Source organism: Peromyscus californicus, unplaced genomic scaffold (assembly GCF_007827085.1).
Source record: "Peromyscus californicus insignis strain IS unplaced genomic scaffold, ASM782708v3 Scaffold_5__1_contigs__length_169319896, whole genome shotgun sequence".
In the NCBI taxonomy this organism is placed as follows: Eukaryota; Metazoa; Chordata; class Mammalia; order Rodentia; family Cricetidae; genus Peromyscus; species Peromyscus californicus.
Genome location: NW_026294573.1, coordinates 156,244,221 through 156,265,253, shown reverse-complemented (window position 1 = coordinate 156,265,253; position 21,033 = coordinate 156,244,221). Strand labels below are relative to the sequence as shown.

General features: G+C 36.7%; 1 protein-coding gene across 1 annotated transcript in view; it reads left to right on the top strand.

Annotated features, from left to right (window-relative positions):
- Nucleotides 1-237: 237 nt before the first annotated feature.
- Nucleotides 238-21,033, top strand: part of LOC128097668 (solute carrier family 7 member 13-like) — a 42,391-nt gene continuing 21,595 nt past the window's right edge. The window contains exon 1 of the mRNA XM_052718328.1: nucleotides 238-907. Coding sequence (XP_052574288.1) covers nucleotides 238-907 — 670 coding nt within the window. The remainder of the gene's footprint in view (nucleotides 908-21,033) is intronic.

The following is a 21,033-nucleotide window of genomic DNA, read 5'->3' as shown; positions in this document are numbered from 1 at the left end:
AGATTTTCCTGCTTCTGCCTCCAGAGTACTGGCATTAAAGGCATGTGCCATCATCACCCAGCTAAAAGTTAATTATTTTAAAACCCAAGTTAAGTTCAGGCTTAAAAATCTCTTATAAGGAATAGATGTTTTAGTCAAGGCAACACTCTGTCTGACAGGCATTTGCAGAAAATTACAGAGAAGCATAATAAAGAAGAGTTATTTTTGAAGATTTAAAAGAGAGAAAAAGGCAAAACCATGCAGCTCTTAAGAGTATTAGGATTCATCCATGGAAACATGCTTTTGCTTAGTTCCACCCTAGGGACAGGGATTTTGTTTGTGTCTCCTAAAGGAGTATTAAAATACTCCTCACTGAACATCCCTGTCTCCCTAAGTATTTGGGCAGGTTGTGGCTTGATGAACATGATGCAGGCTCTCTGTCTTGCAGAGTTGGCAACCACCTTCCCTGTGAGTGGAGCACCTTATTATTTCCTCAAGAGATCTTTTGGATCCTCTGTTGCTTTCCTGTGTCTTTGGATACAGCTTTTTGGTCATTTCCTAGGCATTGGTGCTCTATGCTTACTAATAGCTAGTAATCTAGTTCAACTTTTCTATTCTGGATGCCCAGCTCCAGAGTTCCCAAAGAAATGTCTGTCTTTGGCTGTTTTATGGTCATTTGGAATTCTCAATGCTCGAGGGATAAAAACAGTGGCTCAATTTCAGACTATCAGCAGTCTCATGAAAATGGCTGTTCTTTGTTTCATTTCTCTAACTGGGATTGTGCTGTTAGTGATTGGGAAAAAGGAGAATATATCCAGGTTTGAAAATGCACTGGATGCTGAACTTCCTGATGCCTCACAGATTGCAGATGCCGTTCTCCAAGTAAACTATTCATATTTAGGAGCATCACTCCTGATCAACATAGCAGGTAAATCCATTCATATAAATATCTAGCAGTATGCCATAAGAGTTTGCCTCAGACTTAGAGGGAAATTTTAATATGATTGTTTCATGCTATATTATGAAGTACAATCTTCTCTATAATGTGGGATTATATTTAAAGTACTCATATATATTCATTAATGTAGACTTTATATAATTTAGCTTTCTTTCAGCCATGTCTTTTATATAAACTTAGGAATGTTAAGAATCTTCAGAAAATGATTGAGATTTTTAAACACACTTGGCTTTATTTCATGTGATAAAAGCATCTTGAAATAAGTAATAATTATATAAAGTATATATGAGTAAAAGCACATTTATAAAGCTATCATAGGTCTCAGATTTTAATATACTTCATCTCAACTTCAAAACTTTTTCTCTTCCTGGAAATATCCACTATCAAGTCTGTTACGTATAGTCATCTCTCTTGGTGTATTTGCATTGAAAAGTACATTGTACTTTCATATATATATATATATATATATATATATATATATATATATATATCAATTGGAATATTAAAATGCCAGTTATATTTTATTCCACCACACATCATACAGGACTTTCTGATAGACTACAGTTAACTAAACATTCTGATCTAATACTTCTCACTATCATAAGCATTTCAAGTGTCTCTGATATTTTCATACCAAAGACAATGTTATAATGACATTTTTGAGAATACAATATTATTTTCTGTGGAGCAATAATTCTCATGCACATTTCACAGTACCATAAGAGTTTGACAATAATTGCACACAATTCTACCTGTAATATCTAAAAGATTTAATGAAAAGAATTCATTACATATCATGTAAAGTTTTATCTATTTTTCAAAAATTGCTTAACATACAGAGTGATGAGTTTCACTGTGGCATTTCAATACTTGTTTGTTTTAGTTAGGATTTCTGTTGTTGTGACAGAACAACTATGACCAAAAATCCAACTTGAGGAGGAAAGGGTTTATTTCATCTTACGGTTTGTAATCCATCGTCCTGGAAGCCAGGGCAGGAACCTGGAAATGCAAACTAATGCAGAGAACATGGAGAAATTCTATTTAGTAGATTTCTCCTCAATGCCTGCTCATCCTGGTTTCTTACACAACCCAGGACACCAGGCCAAGGGTGGCAACACCCACAGTGACCCATGACCTCCCACATCAATCATCAATCAAGACAATGCACCACAGGCTTGCTATAGGTCAATAAGGTGGGGCACTTTCTCAATTAACGTTCTCTTTTCTAAAATGACCCTAGCTTGGGTCGAGTTGATATTAAATTAGTGAGCACTATATATACCATTATATTTTGTCATCAATATGATGACACTACCGTTCTTCCACTCTCTCTGCCACCTTTTGGATGTTTCCTTTTCTTCTTCCGGATAGTTGTCCTTCTGTTTCTTATCGCATATAGTTCTGTTATCTTTTCTTAGTCCCCTCTTCAGCACACTTCCACTTACAAATGCATACATTACAAATGGCCTACATAAATGCATAAATACATATGTACACATATAATTTTATTTTTGTTTTAACTGAAATCAAGTTATCTAAGTTTTTCCCACCCTTTCCTCCTCTAGCCCTTCATAGATACTCTTCCACAAATTCCTCGAATGTGTTCTCAAACTCTCATGTTGATAGCCTCTTTTCCTATATTTATTATTTTATATACTATATATATTTATATGTAAATACACTCTGCTGATCTGTTTCTGTTGCTGGTGTGTATATGGACTCAAGGCTGGCCATATGTATTTGACAACCAATAAAGTACCTGCCCCTGGGGCATAACCTCAAGGCTACCCTTAAAACCTGAGATGCATGTAGGCAGCTCTCTTCTCTCTGTGTGAACTGACTCATGCGGCAGAATATCATGGGACTGTACCTCAGACTTTGAGGACCCGGCAATAACTCTCCTTTTCTGTTTCTTGATTTTTGTTTCCTAGTAAATTCCTTTTACCCATTAAGCAGATTCCAGTGGATATCTCACTTTATCAGTGCTGTGGCATGTCTTTCTGTATGCTGAGAATATGTGTTGCTTTCATTGGTTGATAAATAAAGTTATTTTGGCAATGGTGTGGCAGAATAAGGCTAGGCAGTGCATTCAAACTGAAGACAGAGCTGAAGGGTGGATTTAGGCAGAATTTTCAAGGTGCTATCAGGAGAAGCAAGATATGAGAGAACAGGTAATGCCACAAAGCCAGGTGGCAAAATGTAGATTAATAGGAAAGGGTTGAGTTAAGTTGTAAGCTAGCCAGTCAGAAGTCTGAGCCATAGGCCATACAGTTTGTAATTAATATAAGCCTCTGTGTGTTCACTTGGGACCTAGCAGCTGCAGAAGTAGGCAGGACACAGGAAAACTTCTGCTACAATACAGAGCACAGGAAAGAAGTCTATTTATTCTATTTTCCAACAATTTACACTCCATGTAAAACACCCATAGACTACAAAGGAAACCATTGATTCCAATACATACTATCAGCAATGTAGCAGGATGTAAAGATCATCATACAAAATTGGATACATTTTTCTATACACTATATTTAATTTTCTGAGTAAAAAATCAGAGAAAAGTGTTATCAATGTCTTTCTATATGCTATGAATATGTGTTGCTCTGTTGGTTGATAAAATGCTGATTGGTCAGTAGCTTGGAAGGAAGTATAGGTGGGGCAAGCAGAGAGGAGAATTCTGGGAAGCAGAAGGCTGAGTCAGGAGACGCCAGCCCACCATGCAGGGAGCAGCAAGTAATGGCACGCAATTAAGCTACGGAACATGTGGCAACATACAGATTAACAGAAATGGGCTGAGTTTAAATGTAAGACTAGTCAGTGGTAGGCCTGAGTTAATGGCCAAGCAGTTATAAATAATATTAAGCCTCTGTGTGAATATTATATAAGCAGGCCACAGGACTGCAGGGCCCAGAACTGCTAGCTACAGAAAAGTACTGCTCACTGTATCTTTCTTTACTTCTTTCTCCGTGTCTGTCTATGTAGCTGGGTGTCTAGATTCTGGAGTCTTACTATCCTCCTTTTCTTGCTCCTTAATCTCTCCCTGGCCCAGATTTCTCCTATTTTTTCTTTTTGCCTGCCTGCCCTGCCTGTTCCTTCTACAGCCTTGCAATTGGCCAATCAGATGTTTTAGACAGTCAAAGTAGTACATCTTCACAGACTTAAACAAATGCAACATAAAACACTATAATATACCTTTGCAATATTAAACAAATATTCCACTCATATTCGAATGTAACACATCGTAAAATAATATTCCACAACATTTATCTTTCTGAGTCTGTTGGTATTAAATTGTATTAAACCACATAATACAGTCTTCTCTAAGTCCATTATTTACCTGAAAATTTCATGATTTCATTTTTCTTTATAGCTGAATGTATATTTGCCATATTTACAGTATCCACTTATCTATTGAAGGACATTTAAAATTGGATGTCTACAAGCAGAACAATGGAATTAGATCCATATCTATCACCCTGCACAAGAAAATGAGATCCAAGTCAATTAAAGACTTCAATTTGAAATCTGTAACACTAAAAACTTCTGGTAGAAAATACAGGCAGTATGATAAAATGTACAGTTGTAGGAAAAGTCTTTTTAAAGAATACTCCACTTGCCAGGAAATTAAGGTGCACAATCAACAACTGGGACCTCATATAACTAAAAGACTTATGAACAGCTTAAGAATAAATCAATTGAGTTAAAAGAACCACAGAACAGGAGACAGTCTTTGTCAATATGCATCTGACAGAGAATTATTATCCACTATATACAAAGAATTAAAAAATGGTCAAGGAAACAAATGATCCACTTGAAAAATAAGCTAAATTTCTTTAAAAACAGAGTTCTTCTTTTAATTTGATTTACATGCCAACCACCACAGATCCCCCTCTCATTACTCATCTCACTCTCCCCCAGGTTCCCTCCCTGACCCTCCCTCCGTCTCCTCTTTCAAAATGGAAAGGCCTTCCTTGGAAAGTCAGCAAAACCTAGTACATTCAGTTGAGGCAGGACCAAACACCTCCCTGCTGCATCAGGGATAATTAAGCCATCCTACCATATGTAATCAGTTACAAAAACCCAGCTCATGCTCCAAGGATAGATCTGATCCCACTGCCAGGGGTTCCTCAAATATACCAAGCAACATAACTGTCACCCATATACAGAGGGCCTTGTCCTGTCCTATGCAGGTTCCACAGCTGTCGGTTTAAAGTTTGTGAGTTCCTACAAGCTTGATTCAGTTGTCTCTGTAGATTTCCCCATCATGATCTTGACACACATGGCTCACATAATCCCCCTTATCTCTTTGACTGGACTACAGGAGCTCAGCCTTGTGCTTGGATGTGAATCTCTGCATCTGCTTCTATCAGTTACTGGATGAAGGCTCTATGATGACACTCAGGGTATTCACCAATCTTATTACCAAGGTAGGCCAGTTCAGGCACCAACTTCACTATTGCTAGTAGTCTAAGATGGTGTCATCCTTGTGGATTCCTGGGAATTTCCCTAGCACCAGGTTTCCCCCTTACCCCATAATGTCTCCCTCTATCAAGACATATCTTTTATTGCTCTCCTACCCTGTTCCTCTCCCAGCTTGCCCATGCTCATGTTTTAATTCCTCATCCCCTCACCTCTATTGCCCTCCCTCATACCCAGTTTACTCATGGAGATATCCTGTTTCCCTTTCTCAAGGAGATCCTTTCATCTCTCTTAGAGGCCTTCTTGTTTCCCAGCTTCTCTGGAGCTGTGGGTTGTAGGCTAATTATGCATTGTTTTAATCTAGGATCCACTTATGAGTAAATACATACCATGTTTGTCTTTCTGAGTCCGGGTTACCTCACTCAAAATGATATTTTCTAGCTCAATTCATTTGCCTGCATATTTCATAATGTCATTGTTTTTACTCCATTGTGTATATATAGCACTTTTTTTTTTAATCCATTCTTAGGTTGAAGGACATCTAGGCTGTTTCCAGGTTCTGGCTATTACAAATAAAGCTGCTATGAACATAGTTGAGCAATTCTCCTTATGGTATGATTGAGCATCCCTTGTGTATATGCCCAGGAGTGGTATCATTGCATCTTGAGGTAGATTGATTCCCAATTTTCTGAGAAACCACCATGCTGATTTTCAAAGTGGCTGTACAAGTATGCACTCCCACCAAGAGTGGAGGAGTGTTCCCTTTGCTCCACATCCTCTCCAACATAAACTGTCATCAGTGTTTTTGAACTTTTTCATTCTGACAGGTGTAAGATGATATCTCAGAGTCATTTTGATTTGCATTTCCCTAATGACGAAGGATGTTGAGGAATTCCTTAAGTGTCTTTTGGTTATTTGACATTCTTCTGTTGAGAATTCTCTATTTGGCTCTTTAGCCCATTTTTTAAATGTATTGTTTGGTATTTTGATGTCTAATTTCTTGAAATCTTTACATATTTTTGAGTTAAGCCCTCTGTCAGATGTGGGTTTGGTGAAGATCATTTCCCATTCTGTAGGCTGCCATTTTGTTTTATTTATCATGTCCTTTGCCTTACAGAAGTTTCTCAGTTTCAGGAGGTCCCATTTATTGATTTTTGCTCTCAGTGTCTATGCGACTGGTTTTATATTTAGGAAGTGGTCTCCTTTGCCAATGCATTCAAGGCTACCTTCTACTTTCTCTTCTATAAGGTTCAGTGGATCTGGATTTATGGTAGGGTTTTGATGCACTTGAACTTGAGTTTTGTGCATGGCAATAGATATGGATCTATTTGCAATCTTCTACATGTTCACATCCAGTTATGCCAGCACCATTTGTTGAAGATGCTATCTTTCTTCCATTGTACAATTTTGGTTTATTTGCCAACAATCAGGTGTTCATAGGTGTATGGATTAATACCAGGGTCTTCAATTCGGTTCTATTAATCCGTATGTTGGTGTTTATGCCCATACAAAGCTGTTTGTTACTATAGCCCTAGAGTAGAGCTTGAGGTCAGGGATAGTGATGCCTCCAGAAGTTGCTTTATTCTATAGCAGTATTTTGGCTATCTTGAGTTTTTTATTTTCCATATGAAGTTGATTATTGATTATTGTGTTGGAATTGTGATAGGGATTGCATTGAATCTGCAGATTGCTTTTGGTAAGATTGCCATGTTTACAATGTTAATTCTACCTATCCATGAGCATCTTTCCATTCTCTAATATCTCCTTCAATTTCTTTCCTCAGAGACTTTAAGTTCTTGTCTTATAGGTCTTTCATTTGCTTAGTTATAGTTACCCTAAGGTATTTTGTTATTTGTGGCTCTTGAAATGGGTGATGTTTCACTAATTCCTTTCTCAACCTGTTTATCATTTGTATATAGGAAAGCTACTGATTTCTTGAGTTAATCTTGTATCATGTCACATTACTGAAGAAGTTTATCAGCTGTAGGAGTTCCCTGGTAGAATTTTTGGGGTCACTTATGTATGCTATCATATCATCTGCAAATAGCTCAATTTTGACTTCTTCCTTTCCAATTTGTATCCCTTGGATCTCCTTTTGTTGTCTTATTTTTCTAGCTAGAACTTCAAGTACAGCATTGAGTAGATATGGGGAGAGTGGGAAGCCTTGTCTTGTTCCTGATTTTAGTGGAATCACTTTGAGTTTCTCTCCATTTAATGTGATGTTGGCTGTCAGCTTGCTGTAAACTGCCTTTATTATGTGTAGGTATGTTCCTTGTATTCCTGATCTCTCCAAGAACTTTATTATAAAGGGGTGTTGGATTTTGTCAAAGGATTTTTTAGCATCTAATGAGATGATCATGTGTTTTTTTCTCTCACTTTGTTCATGTGGTGTATTATATTGACAGATTTTCATATGTTGATCCACCCCTACATCTGTGGTATGAAGCCTAATTGGTCATGGTAGAAAATCTTTTTGATGTGTTCTTGGATTCAGTTTGCCAGTATTTTATTTAGTACTTTTGCAACATGTTCATGAGGGAGATTGGTGTGTAATTTTCTTTCTTTGTTGCATCTTTGTGTGTTTGGGGATAAGGGTAAATGTAGTCTCATAAAACCTAACTAATATAACTATAGATATGACAAGCATGGGTAACAATTAATCCATAAGCCTTAACTATCTAAATAACCTAAAGACTAAGGATTCACATATCAAGGTAAACAGTCTGTAAACAGATGTACCCTATAAGGACAATTACCTCAAATTTCTGACAATATATAAATTATCTTAAATGGATATAGAAATGTATAGTGCAACATGACAACAATATCCTTAATATGTATCAATATACAAAAGATTTCAAATAGAAGGAGGAACATATGTACAATATGACAATTATAATTTTGAATTTGTATCAATATACAACTTACCTTAAATAGAAATAGAATAATAGTTTATATTTGTGTCAATATAAGAATCCATATCAGTGAAAATTATCTAAGTCTGATAGTTTGATAAATTAGTTTACTAGTAGATACAATAATCTACCTTAATATCCTATACCTATCTATTCCCTTTTTCTCTTTTCTTAAAGAGAATCCTGACTCTAAATTTTATTTTTCCATCCAACCCTATAACAACTTATCCATAACCCTGAGAAAATGAAATCTTTGGGAGAGGGGGCATCGTTTTCTTAAAATTGCTTCCTGCTGTTTAGGATGCAATAATATCTCTGTGGGATATTTTAAGAATCCTAAATGGTTGAGTCTCAATAGGGCTAGCTGTAAAGTCTGTAGCCAGGCTCATAGTAATGGATATGGTTATTCGAGATTCTGACTAGAATTGCAATATGATGGACCATGTCATCTTGGAAATTTCCTGAAGAGTTTGCAGTTCAAAGCTGATCATTGTGTGATGTTTTTTGGTTCATTGGCATCATTATGGACCAGGTAGAGTCTGTGGCCCAATCTTCCTTTTGGAGACTTCCAAGACTGATATTGGAAAGGCTTACTTTTCACTGTGGAAAAGTTGAAAGTTATTAATATCAAAATGGAAAGCTTGGATTTTAGGATGATGTAACACTTGAAGAAGTATTTCCAGAAATCAAAAATAAGCATGGAGAGAAATAGAATCTTGGCAACAATGGTCCCTAGTTTATTGCTTTTCTTCTGTCCCACACCAGAAGACTCTCTTGATAAGACACAGAATTCCCAAATTTTTCTTTTAGCAACATGCTTGGGTTTAGAGAAGGAGAGAGCCACATTCCAACTTCAAAGCCAGCTTGATTTCTAATTGAATCAGGACTACAATAGAGTTAAAGAGATATTGATGTCAGGCAGTGAGATAACACCCTGTAGAGTACATTGGTACCAATAGATCCTTCCCTTCTCTGTAGATGTCTGTGACCAAAGCCTTTTTATTTCTTGAAGATGGGTATCTCTATTTTCCTATAAAGACAAAAAACATAACCTTGCCTTGACCCTTGTTTCTGAGTTTTCTTTACAACTTGTAGAATTATCACATCAGTGGATGAGCTATCACTTCTCATCAAGGGGTTTCTCCTGGTCAAATTGAATTTTTATTAATTTTATTAGCATCCATCGCTTTCCATTCCCCACAGAAACAAAAGCAAAACTGCTTCCCCAGTGTAGGAGTTATCCTGGTTTCCATTCAGAGATCAACACATCTTTGAAGTAAGCAGGCTGGTTTAGCTCAGGTTTTTTTCTGTTATCCAATGTCTCTCCACAACTGTTGTCTATTTCTCATCAGCAATGAGAAAATTCAAGATTAATAAAGCATTATGTAATCTATTTCTATGGGTCACTGTTAACTCTTTCTGTCTATTTAGCATATCCATTAAAGTTCAATTGGATCTTTCTATGACTGCTAGCCTGTGGGATTGTGTGGTATACCTGTAATATGCTTTATATTGTAATACTCAAAAAACTGTTTCATTTTACTTGAGACATATGCTGGAGCATTGTCAGTCTTAATTCGTATAGGTATTCCTATGATGACAATAAATTCTAATAGGTGTTTAATTACAGAATCAGCCTTTTCAGAACAGACAGGAGTTGCCCATTGAAATCCTGAATAGGTGTCAATGATATGGTATACATATAATAATTTTCCAAATTCTGCAAAATGAAACACATCCATCTGCCAAATTTTATTTCTTTGTATACCTTTAGAATTACTTCCTGCAGGTAATGGAGTTTGGTTATAGAAGGAACATGTAGGACTTTTGCTATTTACATGGTGTTTCTTATGAAAGTCTGAGACTTCTAGTCTCATCATTACCTTGTGCTAGAGGACCTGAGAGACCTGTATGATATATATATATATCATATATTATATATATATATATATATATATATATATATATATATATATATATATATAATGTTCCCTATTTCTGATTATTTCCTGTAATTGTATAAATAGTGAAGTTAGTTCTGTGTTATCAGGAATAAATTCTGCAGTTTCAATATGTAAAACAACTCTCTCTCTGCATATTGAGAGTGAGTAACTATATGGAGAGGTTCTCTGAAGTCCATCAGATCCATAAGAATGTCATACAGTTCTGACTCTTACACAGAATTGTAAGGGCTTTGAACCACTTTACTTAAATCTCCTGATTTATTTTCTACCTTTCCTGATTTATTTTCATCAGTATAGAATGCGGGGACTCCAGAGATTGGCTTTTGCCATACAATATGAGAAAGGACTCATTCAGTTCTGTTTATGAATTCTATTCTTTTGCTTTTGGAATAACAGTTGTTAATCTCTCTCAAAAAATTACTGCAGACTCTTTTCCAGTATTCATTATCTTTTCATAAAGATATTTCCACATTAATTAAAGGTACTACAATTTATGCTGTATCCATTCTTGTCAATTGACAAAGTCTTAATTTTCCTTTACAATCAAATCAGAGATCTTTTTCACATATGCCTTTAACTTCTTACTTGGTTTATGTGGTAGAAATAGTCATTCCAATATAATATCTTTACTTTGAATCAAAATCCCTGTGGGAGTGTCTGGAGGGGATTATGACCAGAATGCAATTAAGTTCAGGGTTAACACAATCCACATGTGCCTCTCATATTTTCTTTTCTACTAGAGTCAATTCCTTCTCAGCCTGATAATTACTTGGACTATTTAAGTCCTGGTCCCTTTTTAGGTCATTGACCAAATTTACTAGTCCAGCTTTAGATACTCCAATGATAGTTGGTAAGTTGGAAATGCTTCCTAACAATCTTTGAAAATCACTAAAATCTACAATCAATCTCTCCTGAGTTGTATCTTTTGGGAACTAATTTTTTGTAGATCTATCTTATATCCTAAGTAATTAATAGAATCTCCTCTTTGTATTTTTTGGAGCAATTTTTAATCCCCCATGAGGCAAAATTTTGTTTACTTCTTCAAATATGCTTTTTTGAAGTAAATGTTTTTATTTATAACTAGTAAAACTTAATTAAATTTAATATTTACAGTGGCACATATGAAAGAAATTTAACAATTTAGCCTAATCATTATGATAAGAACAATGATTCTAGAGACAAATAAACTGAGATTTATACTCCATTTATTGCAATTAAAGTGATCCAATAAGAGTTTTCCAGGCAATGATGGTAAAAGAAAAACATCAGAATTCCATTGTCAGGGAAGGGAAATGAAAGCTATAAGGAGATGATCTTTATATATCAATGTATTAGAATAACTGATTTTAAAAGGTTAATGTTAGCCAGACAATGATAGTGCATGACCTTAGTTGCAGCAGTTGGGAGGCAGAGGCAGGTGGATCTCTAAGTTAGAGCCCAGCCCCATGTACAGGGCAAGTTCCAGGACATCCAGGGCTACACAGAGAAAACCTGACTTCAAAAAGAAAACATTCAAAATGAAAGGTTAATGTTTTTAGTATTGTTATATAAACTCACTGTAGAAACATTGCTGATGAGGGTAAAAAATATCCTGATATATAAGTATTGCAGTCATTATGTATCAATATATTACTATGTCTATGATCTGAGTTATATAATGTTTGTAAAAGAGTCTCATTTTATAGGAAATGCTGATTGTGTCTGTTACTGTTCTTTAATTAGTTTTTATACAGTTGATTTTTCAGATTGATATTTTTAACTCACAATTTATTGATCAATTATAAATCAATATATCACGTACTGATAAAATAACAAGAATGAGGCATGGCAGCATGTGTTCATAATCCTATAATTCTTGAAGAGGAGGTGAAAATATTGATTTACTACTTCAAGAATCAAATATGCTTTTTAAAGTATCTAACTTTGGATCAGCTGATAAGATATCATCCATATAATGGTAAATGATAACTTGTGGAAATTGTGCAGGAATTATTTCCAATGGTTTTCACACAAAATATTGGCACAGGATGAGGCTATTTAACATTCCCCATGGGAAGACCTTCCAGTGATATCTCTTGACTGGCTGGGAATTATTATAAGTAGGTACTTGAAGGCAGTACCTATCCTTTTCTTATAGAGATATGGTTAAAAAACACTCTTTTAAGTCAATATCTATAATAAGCCATCCTTTAGGTAGCAGAGAGGGCAAGCACATCCCATTCTGTAGGGAGCCCATAGGCTGAAATACTTTATTAATGGCCCTCAGATCTATCAACATCCTTCATTTTCCAGATTTCTTTTTAATAACAAGTACAGAATTCCAAGGACTGATAGGTTCTTACATATGTTGAACATTTAACTGCTCCTGAAACAGTTGTGCTAAGGCTTGTAGTTTTTCTTGTGTCATAGGTCCTTGCCCAATGCAGACAGTTTTATCAGTTATCTATTTTAAAACTAGGGCTTTTGGTACTTCAATGGCCGTTGTACTCTTTTTTATGTTGGTGAATGGTTAGTTGCGATTTTTTTTGTAATATCTTATAATATTATTCCCAGAAACATGAATTGGTGTATGTTCAACTTCTAAAATTGGGGAAATATTGATCTGAGTATTCCATTGCTATAACAGATCACGACCCCATAAATTCACTGCTATATTCACCCATATATGGTTTCAGACTTTTTCTCTGTCCTTCTGGCCCTAAGCATTCAACCCATCTCAAAATTTGTTTTACCTGAGATAGTGTTCCAATTCTGAAATATTGGAAACCTGCCTCATGAAGAGGCCAATTTGGATGCCATGATTTGGTGTAATTATAGTCATATCTACACCTGTGTCCACTAAGCCTTCTATAATAAGGCTATTTATTCATACTCTAAGCTTTGATCTTTGTTCATTCATGAAACTCTGCCAAAATATTAGTTTTATGGTATTGTTTCAAAATTTAGATCCATCTATCAAAGCTGTTATACCATCCAGTGCAGAATTATTCTTTATGTAAGACATGGATTATTTAACTGTGCTGGGGAAGAATTTCCTCCATAGTGACTGGAAATGACTGGACCACATTCAATCTGGAGGCCTGCAAGAGGTCCCCTGAGACATTTCCCAGTGGTAAAGGGTTGCCTCATATGTATCTTGTTGATCTGTATTCATTGATCCAATGTTGGCCTTTGCCACATCTTCTACATAATCCAGAAGTTTTGGTCTCCTGTTTGTGGCATTTCTAGAAGAAGCATTGCTTCTAAAAGTGCCTTGTATAAAATCTCTTCTTATATGGCCTGGTTTGCCACAGTTAAAATTTGGCACTTTGATGCCTCTTTACACCTCTGGAAATCACCTCTCCTATCTAAGCCTCATCATCATAGTTAAGAGACTCAACATTGATTTCATGTTGGATCCATTCTTCTATGTGTGCTGATCTCATCTTTAAAAGTTAAATTATCCTTTCACATTCTATATTAGCATTTTCAAAAGCCAAAGATTGAATTAATTATTTGTCTTAATTCTTGGTCTGATATTGTATTATTTATAGCCTTGGTCAATCTTTGTTAAAATAAAAATCAGTAAATAGTTCTTTTGACCCCTGGATAACTTTTGTATATACCTTAGTTGGTTTCCCTCATTCTGGAATCTTTTCCCAAGCATTTAAGACTGCTGTATGGCATATGGATAATCTATGCTCATCAAATGTAGATTGTTCATCTATGTCATCTAAGCAGCCCTCATCAAGAATTTGGTCTTGGGACATCTCAAAGCCTCTAATCTTACCTTGCTGCTCAAAGACCTTAGCTTCTCTCAACCACTTTTTTCATTTTAATTACTGGTTATATTCTAATACAGCTAATACTAAGTATTCCAGTCACTTAGCATGATCCTATTTCTAGAAGACCATATATTTAACATCTGTTTCACTTATGTTGAATGTATATCATAGGTAACTACAGCTTCCATGATGTTTTTTAAATTTTTTATATGTATAGGCTTCCATATTCTATATATTCTTCAGAATATTTATCAGTTGCTGGCTTTTCACAAACAGTTACAGGGTATATGTCATAATGTGTAGTGACTTTAGTTAAGACATCCTAACTCTGTAAGGCACTGGTAATGTTATTACCTCTCTAGCATTTCCCTTCTTCTTGTTAGCAGTCTGATTATCAGTTCTAACAGACTCTTCCAAAGCTTGAAATTGATTAACCACAACCTTTTCTAAATTCTCTACTTCCTGTACTGTAATTATTTCAGTGACTTCATTAAATCAAAAAAGATTTTCTGTGCATCATAAACAAATTATTCTAAAGATTTCATTTTATTGATTAGTGATGATCATTCCTTCTTAGAAATTGTCTATATGGCATTAAGATTGCTTTGCAGATTTACTGAGTTTTCCATTAGTTTTTCACCTTTATTTTCAATAGAATTAAATCTTGATGTCAATTTATTATTAGAAGACTGAAGTTTATGTGGTAAATTAGCAAATTCCAAAGAATGAATCCTTTTGCTTAAGTTCTCATTACCACTTTGCAAAGTCTGTATTAGTCTCATTAATATCTCATATTTGGTGATGTTATTAAACCAGTTTTTAATGATATAATATGAATTACTACGCTAATCACCATTATGGTAAAAATTGTATACATCCCAGGAAGGTCATATATGTCTTGTAAATTTCATCCATAGTATAAACAAAGAACTCTTTAAATTCTCGAATTGTTACATTATCCACCACAACGTAAAATGTACTTAAAATTTGTAAAGAAAAAAATTTATTTATTATCAGTTTAAAGTGTGAAATTATCAAGTAATTTATCTTAGCTAAGATCCTCAAAAGATGGTCCTAAGTGTCCAGATGTTGCAGGTGTAATGAACCAGTTTGGGGAATGCCTGGTTCACTGGATGATTTTTGGATGTAGTATCAATGTTTTGCCAGTAGGTGTCAAAGGAGGAGCGCCAAGACAGGTCAATTGTGAGCTGACTCAGCTCCCTGAATGGGCTTCTGTGAACCAAACACTCACCCAGGCAACCCCTACCCATGAGTACTGGCCAGAGCTGCCGAGAGTACAACAAATGAGTCAATACACTGAACAATGGTGGTGGCTGCACACGGAATGGTGATGGTAGCAGTGGCAGTGGGAATTTCAAAAGATGGAGTTGACAGCAGCTACACCAAACAGTTTTAAAAGTAAAGGAATGGTCTGCTGGCCATCTCTTACAAGCCTGGGGTCTGTGACCTGGTCCAGCCTCTACAATTGCAGAACTAGAAAGGTACCTAGCATGGGCATGTTTCCCTCTGGCATGGTTCTCTATCTGCCACTAAATGCATGTGCTTTCTGTCAGTTTTTATAATAACTGGTGTTGCATGATCTGGCTGGCCTGGGAGTGCCTGGCTCACACACCTTGTGAGCTAACTGGACTACAGACTCTCTATATAACTGCTGTATACCGGTGGTCACCTGAGCAGGGGTCATGCAGCTCCTGGGGGATTGGGCTGCATTTAGGTTCTGCAGGGTGGAGAACTCACCAGCAGCTGCCTGTGGGCATTAAGGTTTAGTCATACAAGTAGCCCCAATATGGGCACTTGGGTCTCAGATACACATGGTTGGGTGTGAGATAAAGTGAGATATCGATGGGAGTCTGCTTAATGGGTAAAAAGAATTTATTAAGAAAGAAAATTCATTGAACAGGAGAATTATTGCAGAATCCTTGAAGGCTGAGGTACAGTCTCTCACTGTTCTGCTACTTGAGTCAGTCCACACCATCCAGGCCCATGAGTGAGAGAAGAGAGTGTCCCCAAGGCCATGCCCTGGAGACAGGAACTTCAAGGTTATAGGTAGAACAGTTACCTGCTATATCTTGCGGTGCTGTACCTCAAAGTCATAGATAGACCAGATATCCACTATACTCTGCATCTCTTATTTCCTTCTCTTGTCTTTCTTTTCACTTTTCTTTTTATTTATTCTTCTCTCATACAATACATCCTGACAGCAAACTCCTCTCCCTCCACTCTTCCCAGTTCCTCCTCCACCTCTCCTCTCCTCCAGATCTACTACTCCTTCATTTCCCTACAGAAAACAGCAGGTCTCCCAGGGATGTCAACCAAATATGCCATAAAAAGTTACAATAAGACTAGGCACAAACCCTCATATTAAGGCTGGATGAGGAAACCTAGTGCAGACCCATGCAAGCTCCATGACTGCCACTTGAGACTTTGTGAGCCCTCTGAGTCCTATTTAGTTGATTCTATGGGTCGTGCAGGTTGTGTTCTTCTGGTAACCTCAAGCCCTCTCCAGCCCTATGATTCTTCCTCCCTCTATTATGCATGTTTCTCAGATCTCTGCCCACAGTTTGATTGTGTGTCTCGGATTCTACTCTCATTAGCTGCTGTAGGAAAACTCTCTGATAATGTTTGGGCTAGGCAATATCTTTGAAGTATAGCACAATATGACTAGGAATTATTTTATTGACTTTTTGGCCAGCCATGCATGATATCTACTCATAAGTGGATATTAGCTATTAGCTAAAGGATAATCAGACTACAATTCCCAGACTCAGAGACACTAACAAGGAAGGCTCTAGGCCTGACTCATGGATATTCATGGGAAGTAGAAATAGAATATAATATGTATGTGGACCATGGGCAGGTGGGCATGGAAAAAGGAAGGAGCAGGTTGGGGAGGGAGGAACAGAGGGATTATAGGGAGAGTTGACCAGAATGGGAGGATTTGGGGAGATGATGTGGAAACCTAGTAAAAGAGAAACTTCCTGGAATCTCTGAGGATGATCCTAGTAGAGATTCCCAGCAATGGAGGATAAGAAGCCTGATCTGGTTATCTTCACAACTAGGCAAGGCTTCCAGTGGAATTGGGACACCAACGCAGCCACAAAACCTTCTATCCACAACCTGTCCTGCCTGCAATATGTGCTTGGAATTGGTGGCTCACAGCTTGTAGGAGTAGCCAACAAATCACTGATTTGAATCAATGGTTCTCAGAATGTTACACAGTCTATACAATGGAAAACAAAATAAAAGTCTAAAATCATATTCTCTTAAGCCAGCATTATTCTGATACCAAAGTTATATAAGGACACATTATACAAAGTCTTGACAATATTCTAATATAACATGAATAAAATTCTGGGAAGTTAAATTTGAGAACTATTAGCAAATTTATACATCACAATAAAACTGGTTTTATTCCAGTGGTACAAGGTTTTTATGAACATATGCACATTGTTAGACATGTATAGAAATCACATGGTCATATTGTTTAGTACAGTAAAGACTTTCAACAAATTCAATATAACATTCAAGAAAAAACTCTGATGAAATCTGGATGGGAAGAATGTTATTCATTATAATGATTGATATAGACCACCAACCTAGACCCAATATTAAGCTAACTGAAGGAAAACTTGAGGCACAAGCCAGGAGAAGGAGCCCATGACTGACACTACCTGATTAGACAGGAACCAGAATCTGAATGGCCCAAAGACCTAGGGTAGAATTAAACACAACTGGTTTTCTCCTGTCTTATTGCTGTAGATCAGTCAGCAAGTACTATAGTAAAGACAGAATTCACACTTACTTCATTCTAAAATGTACAGAAAATACTCTCAGTTTCCCATCCGTTAGTTTAACATTGGCTTTCAGTTGGTGGTATGTATCTATAATTCTTTCAAGTATTATTCTTCTAGTACTAATTTTGTCAGAGTTTTTTATCTTGAATGAAGATACATCTAATAATATACTAGCATTAATATCAGTATGCAGGTATAGCATTTACAGATGATATTATACTTATTAGGGTGCCATTGTATAGGCTCTTTCAATAATACATGATGTTACAAATGCTAGAAAAGTAATGACTTTTATCCAACCTAAAGGACAAAGCATACTTATCGTCATTGTGGTGATATTTTATTTGTGCACCCCAATAAAGCTTATCTGGATAACAGAAGAAAAAGCCAGCTGTGGTGATATTGGGTTCCTCAATATATTGTGAACACTAATAAACTTATCTGGGGTCAGAGAACAGAACAGCCACTAGATATAGAGGCCAGAAAATGGTGGCACACCTTTAATCCTAGCATTCCAAAGGCAGAGATCCATCTGGATCTCGGTGAGTTCAAAGCCACACTGGAAACAGCCTTTAATCCCAGGAAGTGATGGCAGGAAGCAGAAAGGTATATAAGGAGTGAGGACCAGGAACCAGAGCCTGGTTAAGCTTTTAGGCTTTTGAGAAACAAACAGTTCAGCTGAGATTCATTCTGAATGAGGACTCAGAGACTTCAGGTCTGAGGAAACAGGATCAGCTGAAGAATTGGCAATGTGAGGTTGCTGTGGCTTGTTCTCCTTCTCTGATCTTTCAGCATTCACCCCTAAAACTGGCCTTGGGTTTGATTTATTAATAAGACTCTTTAAGATTCATGCTACAGCTAGCCACTATATTAGACATAGAAGTCAGGCAATAGTAGCACACACCTTTAATCCCAGCATTCAGGAGACATAGATTCATTCCGATCTCTGTGAGTTCAAGGCCACATTGAGAAAAGAGACAGGAGTGGTGGCACATGCCTTTAATTCCCAGCACTAGTTCACCATAGAGGTCTGAAGGTCTTTACAGACAGACAGGAAGTGATAGAGCTGGGCAGAAAGAGGGAATGATGTAGCTGGGCAGAAAGAGGAAGTGAGATGGCAGGGCACAGAAAGGATATAGGTGTGAGTGTACAGGAAGTAGCTCTCTCTTGGACTGAGGATTTCCTAGGGTAAGAACTTGTGGCTGTGGCTTTTTTGCTCCTCTGATCTCTTGGTTTTCATCCCAATATCTGGCTCTAGGTTGTTGATTAATAAGATCATTTAGCAATTCATTATACACACCATTAATATTTAACCTTTTTTTCCATGCTTTAAGAGAATATAAAACACTTGCTAATTTCTACAAATTACTCTGAACTAAATTGTCAAAACACAGCATGTAATCTGACATCCCAACTCTATGGCACTAGTTAGAGACCTCAAAAGTAGGACTAATTTCCCTAGTTCCATTCAAACCTTGATATCTCTATTAAGAGTGAGAACATTTTCCTCAAGGGAAGACATGACATAAGGACACCAAACAATGACTTCTACTTGGGAGATGTTAAAGAGTATCCAAGACTCTTTATATTGTTGTCAATGCATCCAAGCAGATTCCTTGTTGGTAACCCACATATCACAAAACTGCAGATTTTTGGAACTAGTAACATTAATCTCCTATCCTCTAAAACAATATGCATGGAGCATATGTAATTTATTAGAAAAATACTGGGTAGTATTAAGTATAGATAACCAAATTTGAAAGGTTATATTTAAACAGTTCCTTACCAATCCAAATAGCAATTCCTTGTACTCTCACAATATAATTTGTAATTTACTTACCATCTTCCTGGAGCCTAGCAGGTCCTCTGTGGCCATAACAACCAGGTAGCCAAGAAGATTCATTGACTACAACATAAATATCCAAATATCCAAAATTTACCCCTTTATTAATTGGAGGATTGGAAATATAAGTCCAGTAAGTATGATTAGTCCCTGTTATCTGTACAGTTACTACAGACACCAGAGCAATGAACAAAGCTGTAACATTCATTATCCAGCTAAACTATTGCTTCCACTTTTTCCAACAATTTCTTATGCTGTCACCAAGTAGGAGGATCAGCTGTCTGCTTCAAGTCTTTCTTTATCTCTTTCTTCCCTGAGTACTGTTATCCATGTCAACAGCCAAGGCATCCAAAAAACTTCCTTGCTCATGTTGAAGTTTTATTAATTTCAATGGTGTCCACAACTTTTAGTCTTCTGCAGAAGTAGAAGCATGACCTCAACCCCATCATAACACCTTTGTTGGTTCACATTGTAATGTCAAAACATCCTTATATAAAGGCTGACTCAGTTCTGCAGTTTTTCCACAGTCCAATGCCTTTCAGTAGCTGTTGTCCTTGTTTCATTCTCATTTAAAACTTTAAAATTAGTAAAGCATTATGTAATCTATCTGGGAGTATCCACTTTTCCCTGTTGTTTTATAAGCATCACTTTTAGAATGTGATTAGATCTTTCAACAATTGCTTGTCCTGTAGTATTATTTGTTATCACTGCAATATTGTGTTTTACATTATAATGCACAAAGAATATTTCATCTTACTGGACACATAATCAGGAGCACTGTCAGTTTTAATTTATGTTGGTAATGTCAATGCAAATATTAGGTAATTAATAATAAAAAAGGTAGTTGCAGCAAAAGTCTCTTCAGAATTTACAGCAAATGCCCATTAAAATCTGGAATACATATCAATAATATGATGTATATGCTGTGGGATGGTCTGTATGTCAAATGTGTTGCTGCTTGGTCAATGAATAAATCACTGATTGGCAGTGGCCAGGCAGGAAGTATAGGCGGGACTAACAGAGAGGAGAATTGAGAGAACAGGAAGCTGGGTGGGGGAAACACTGCCAGCCGCCATCAGGACAAGGAAGATGTAAAGTACCGGTAAGCCACAAGCCACGTGGCAAGGTATAGATTAATAGAAATGGATTAATTTAAGCTATAAGAACAGTTAACAAGCCGGGCGGTGGTGGCGCACGCCTTTAATCCCAGCACTCGGGAGGCAGAGCCAGGCGGATCTCTGTGAGTTCGAGGCCAGCCTGGGCTACCAAGTGAGTTCCAGGAAAAGGCGCAAAGCTACACAGAGAAACCCTGTCTCGAAAAACCAAAAAAAAAAAAAAGAACAGTTAACAAGAAGCCTGCCACGGCCATACAGTTTGCA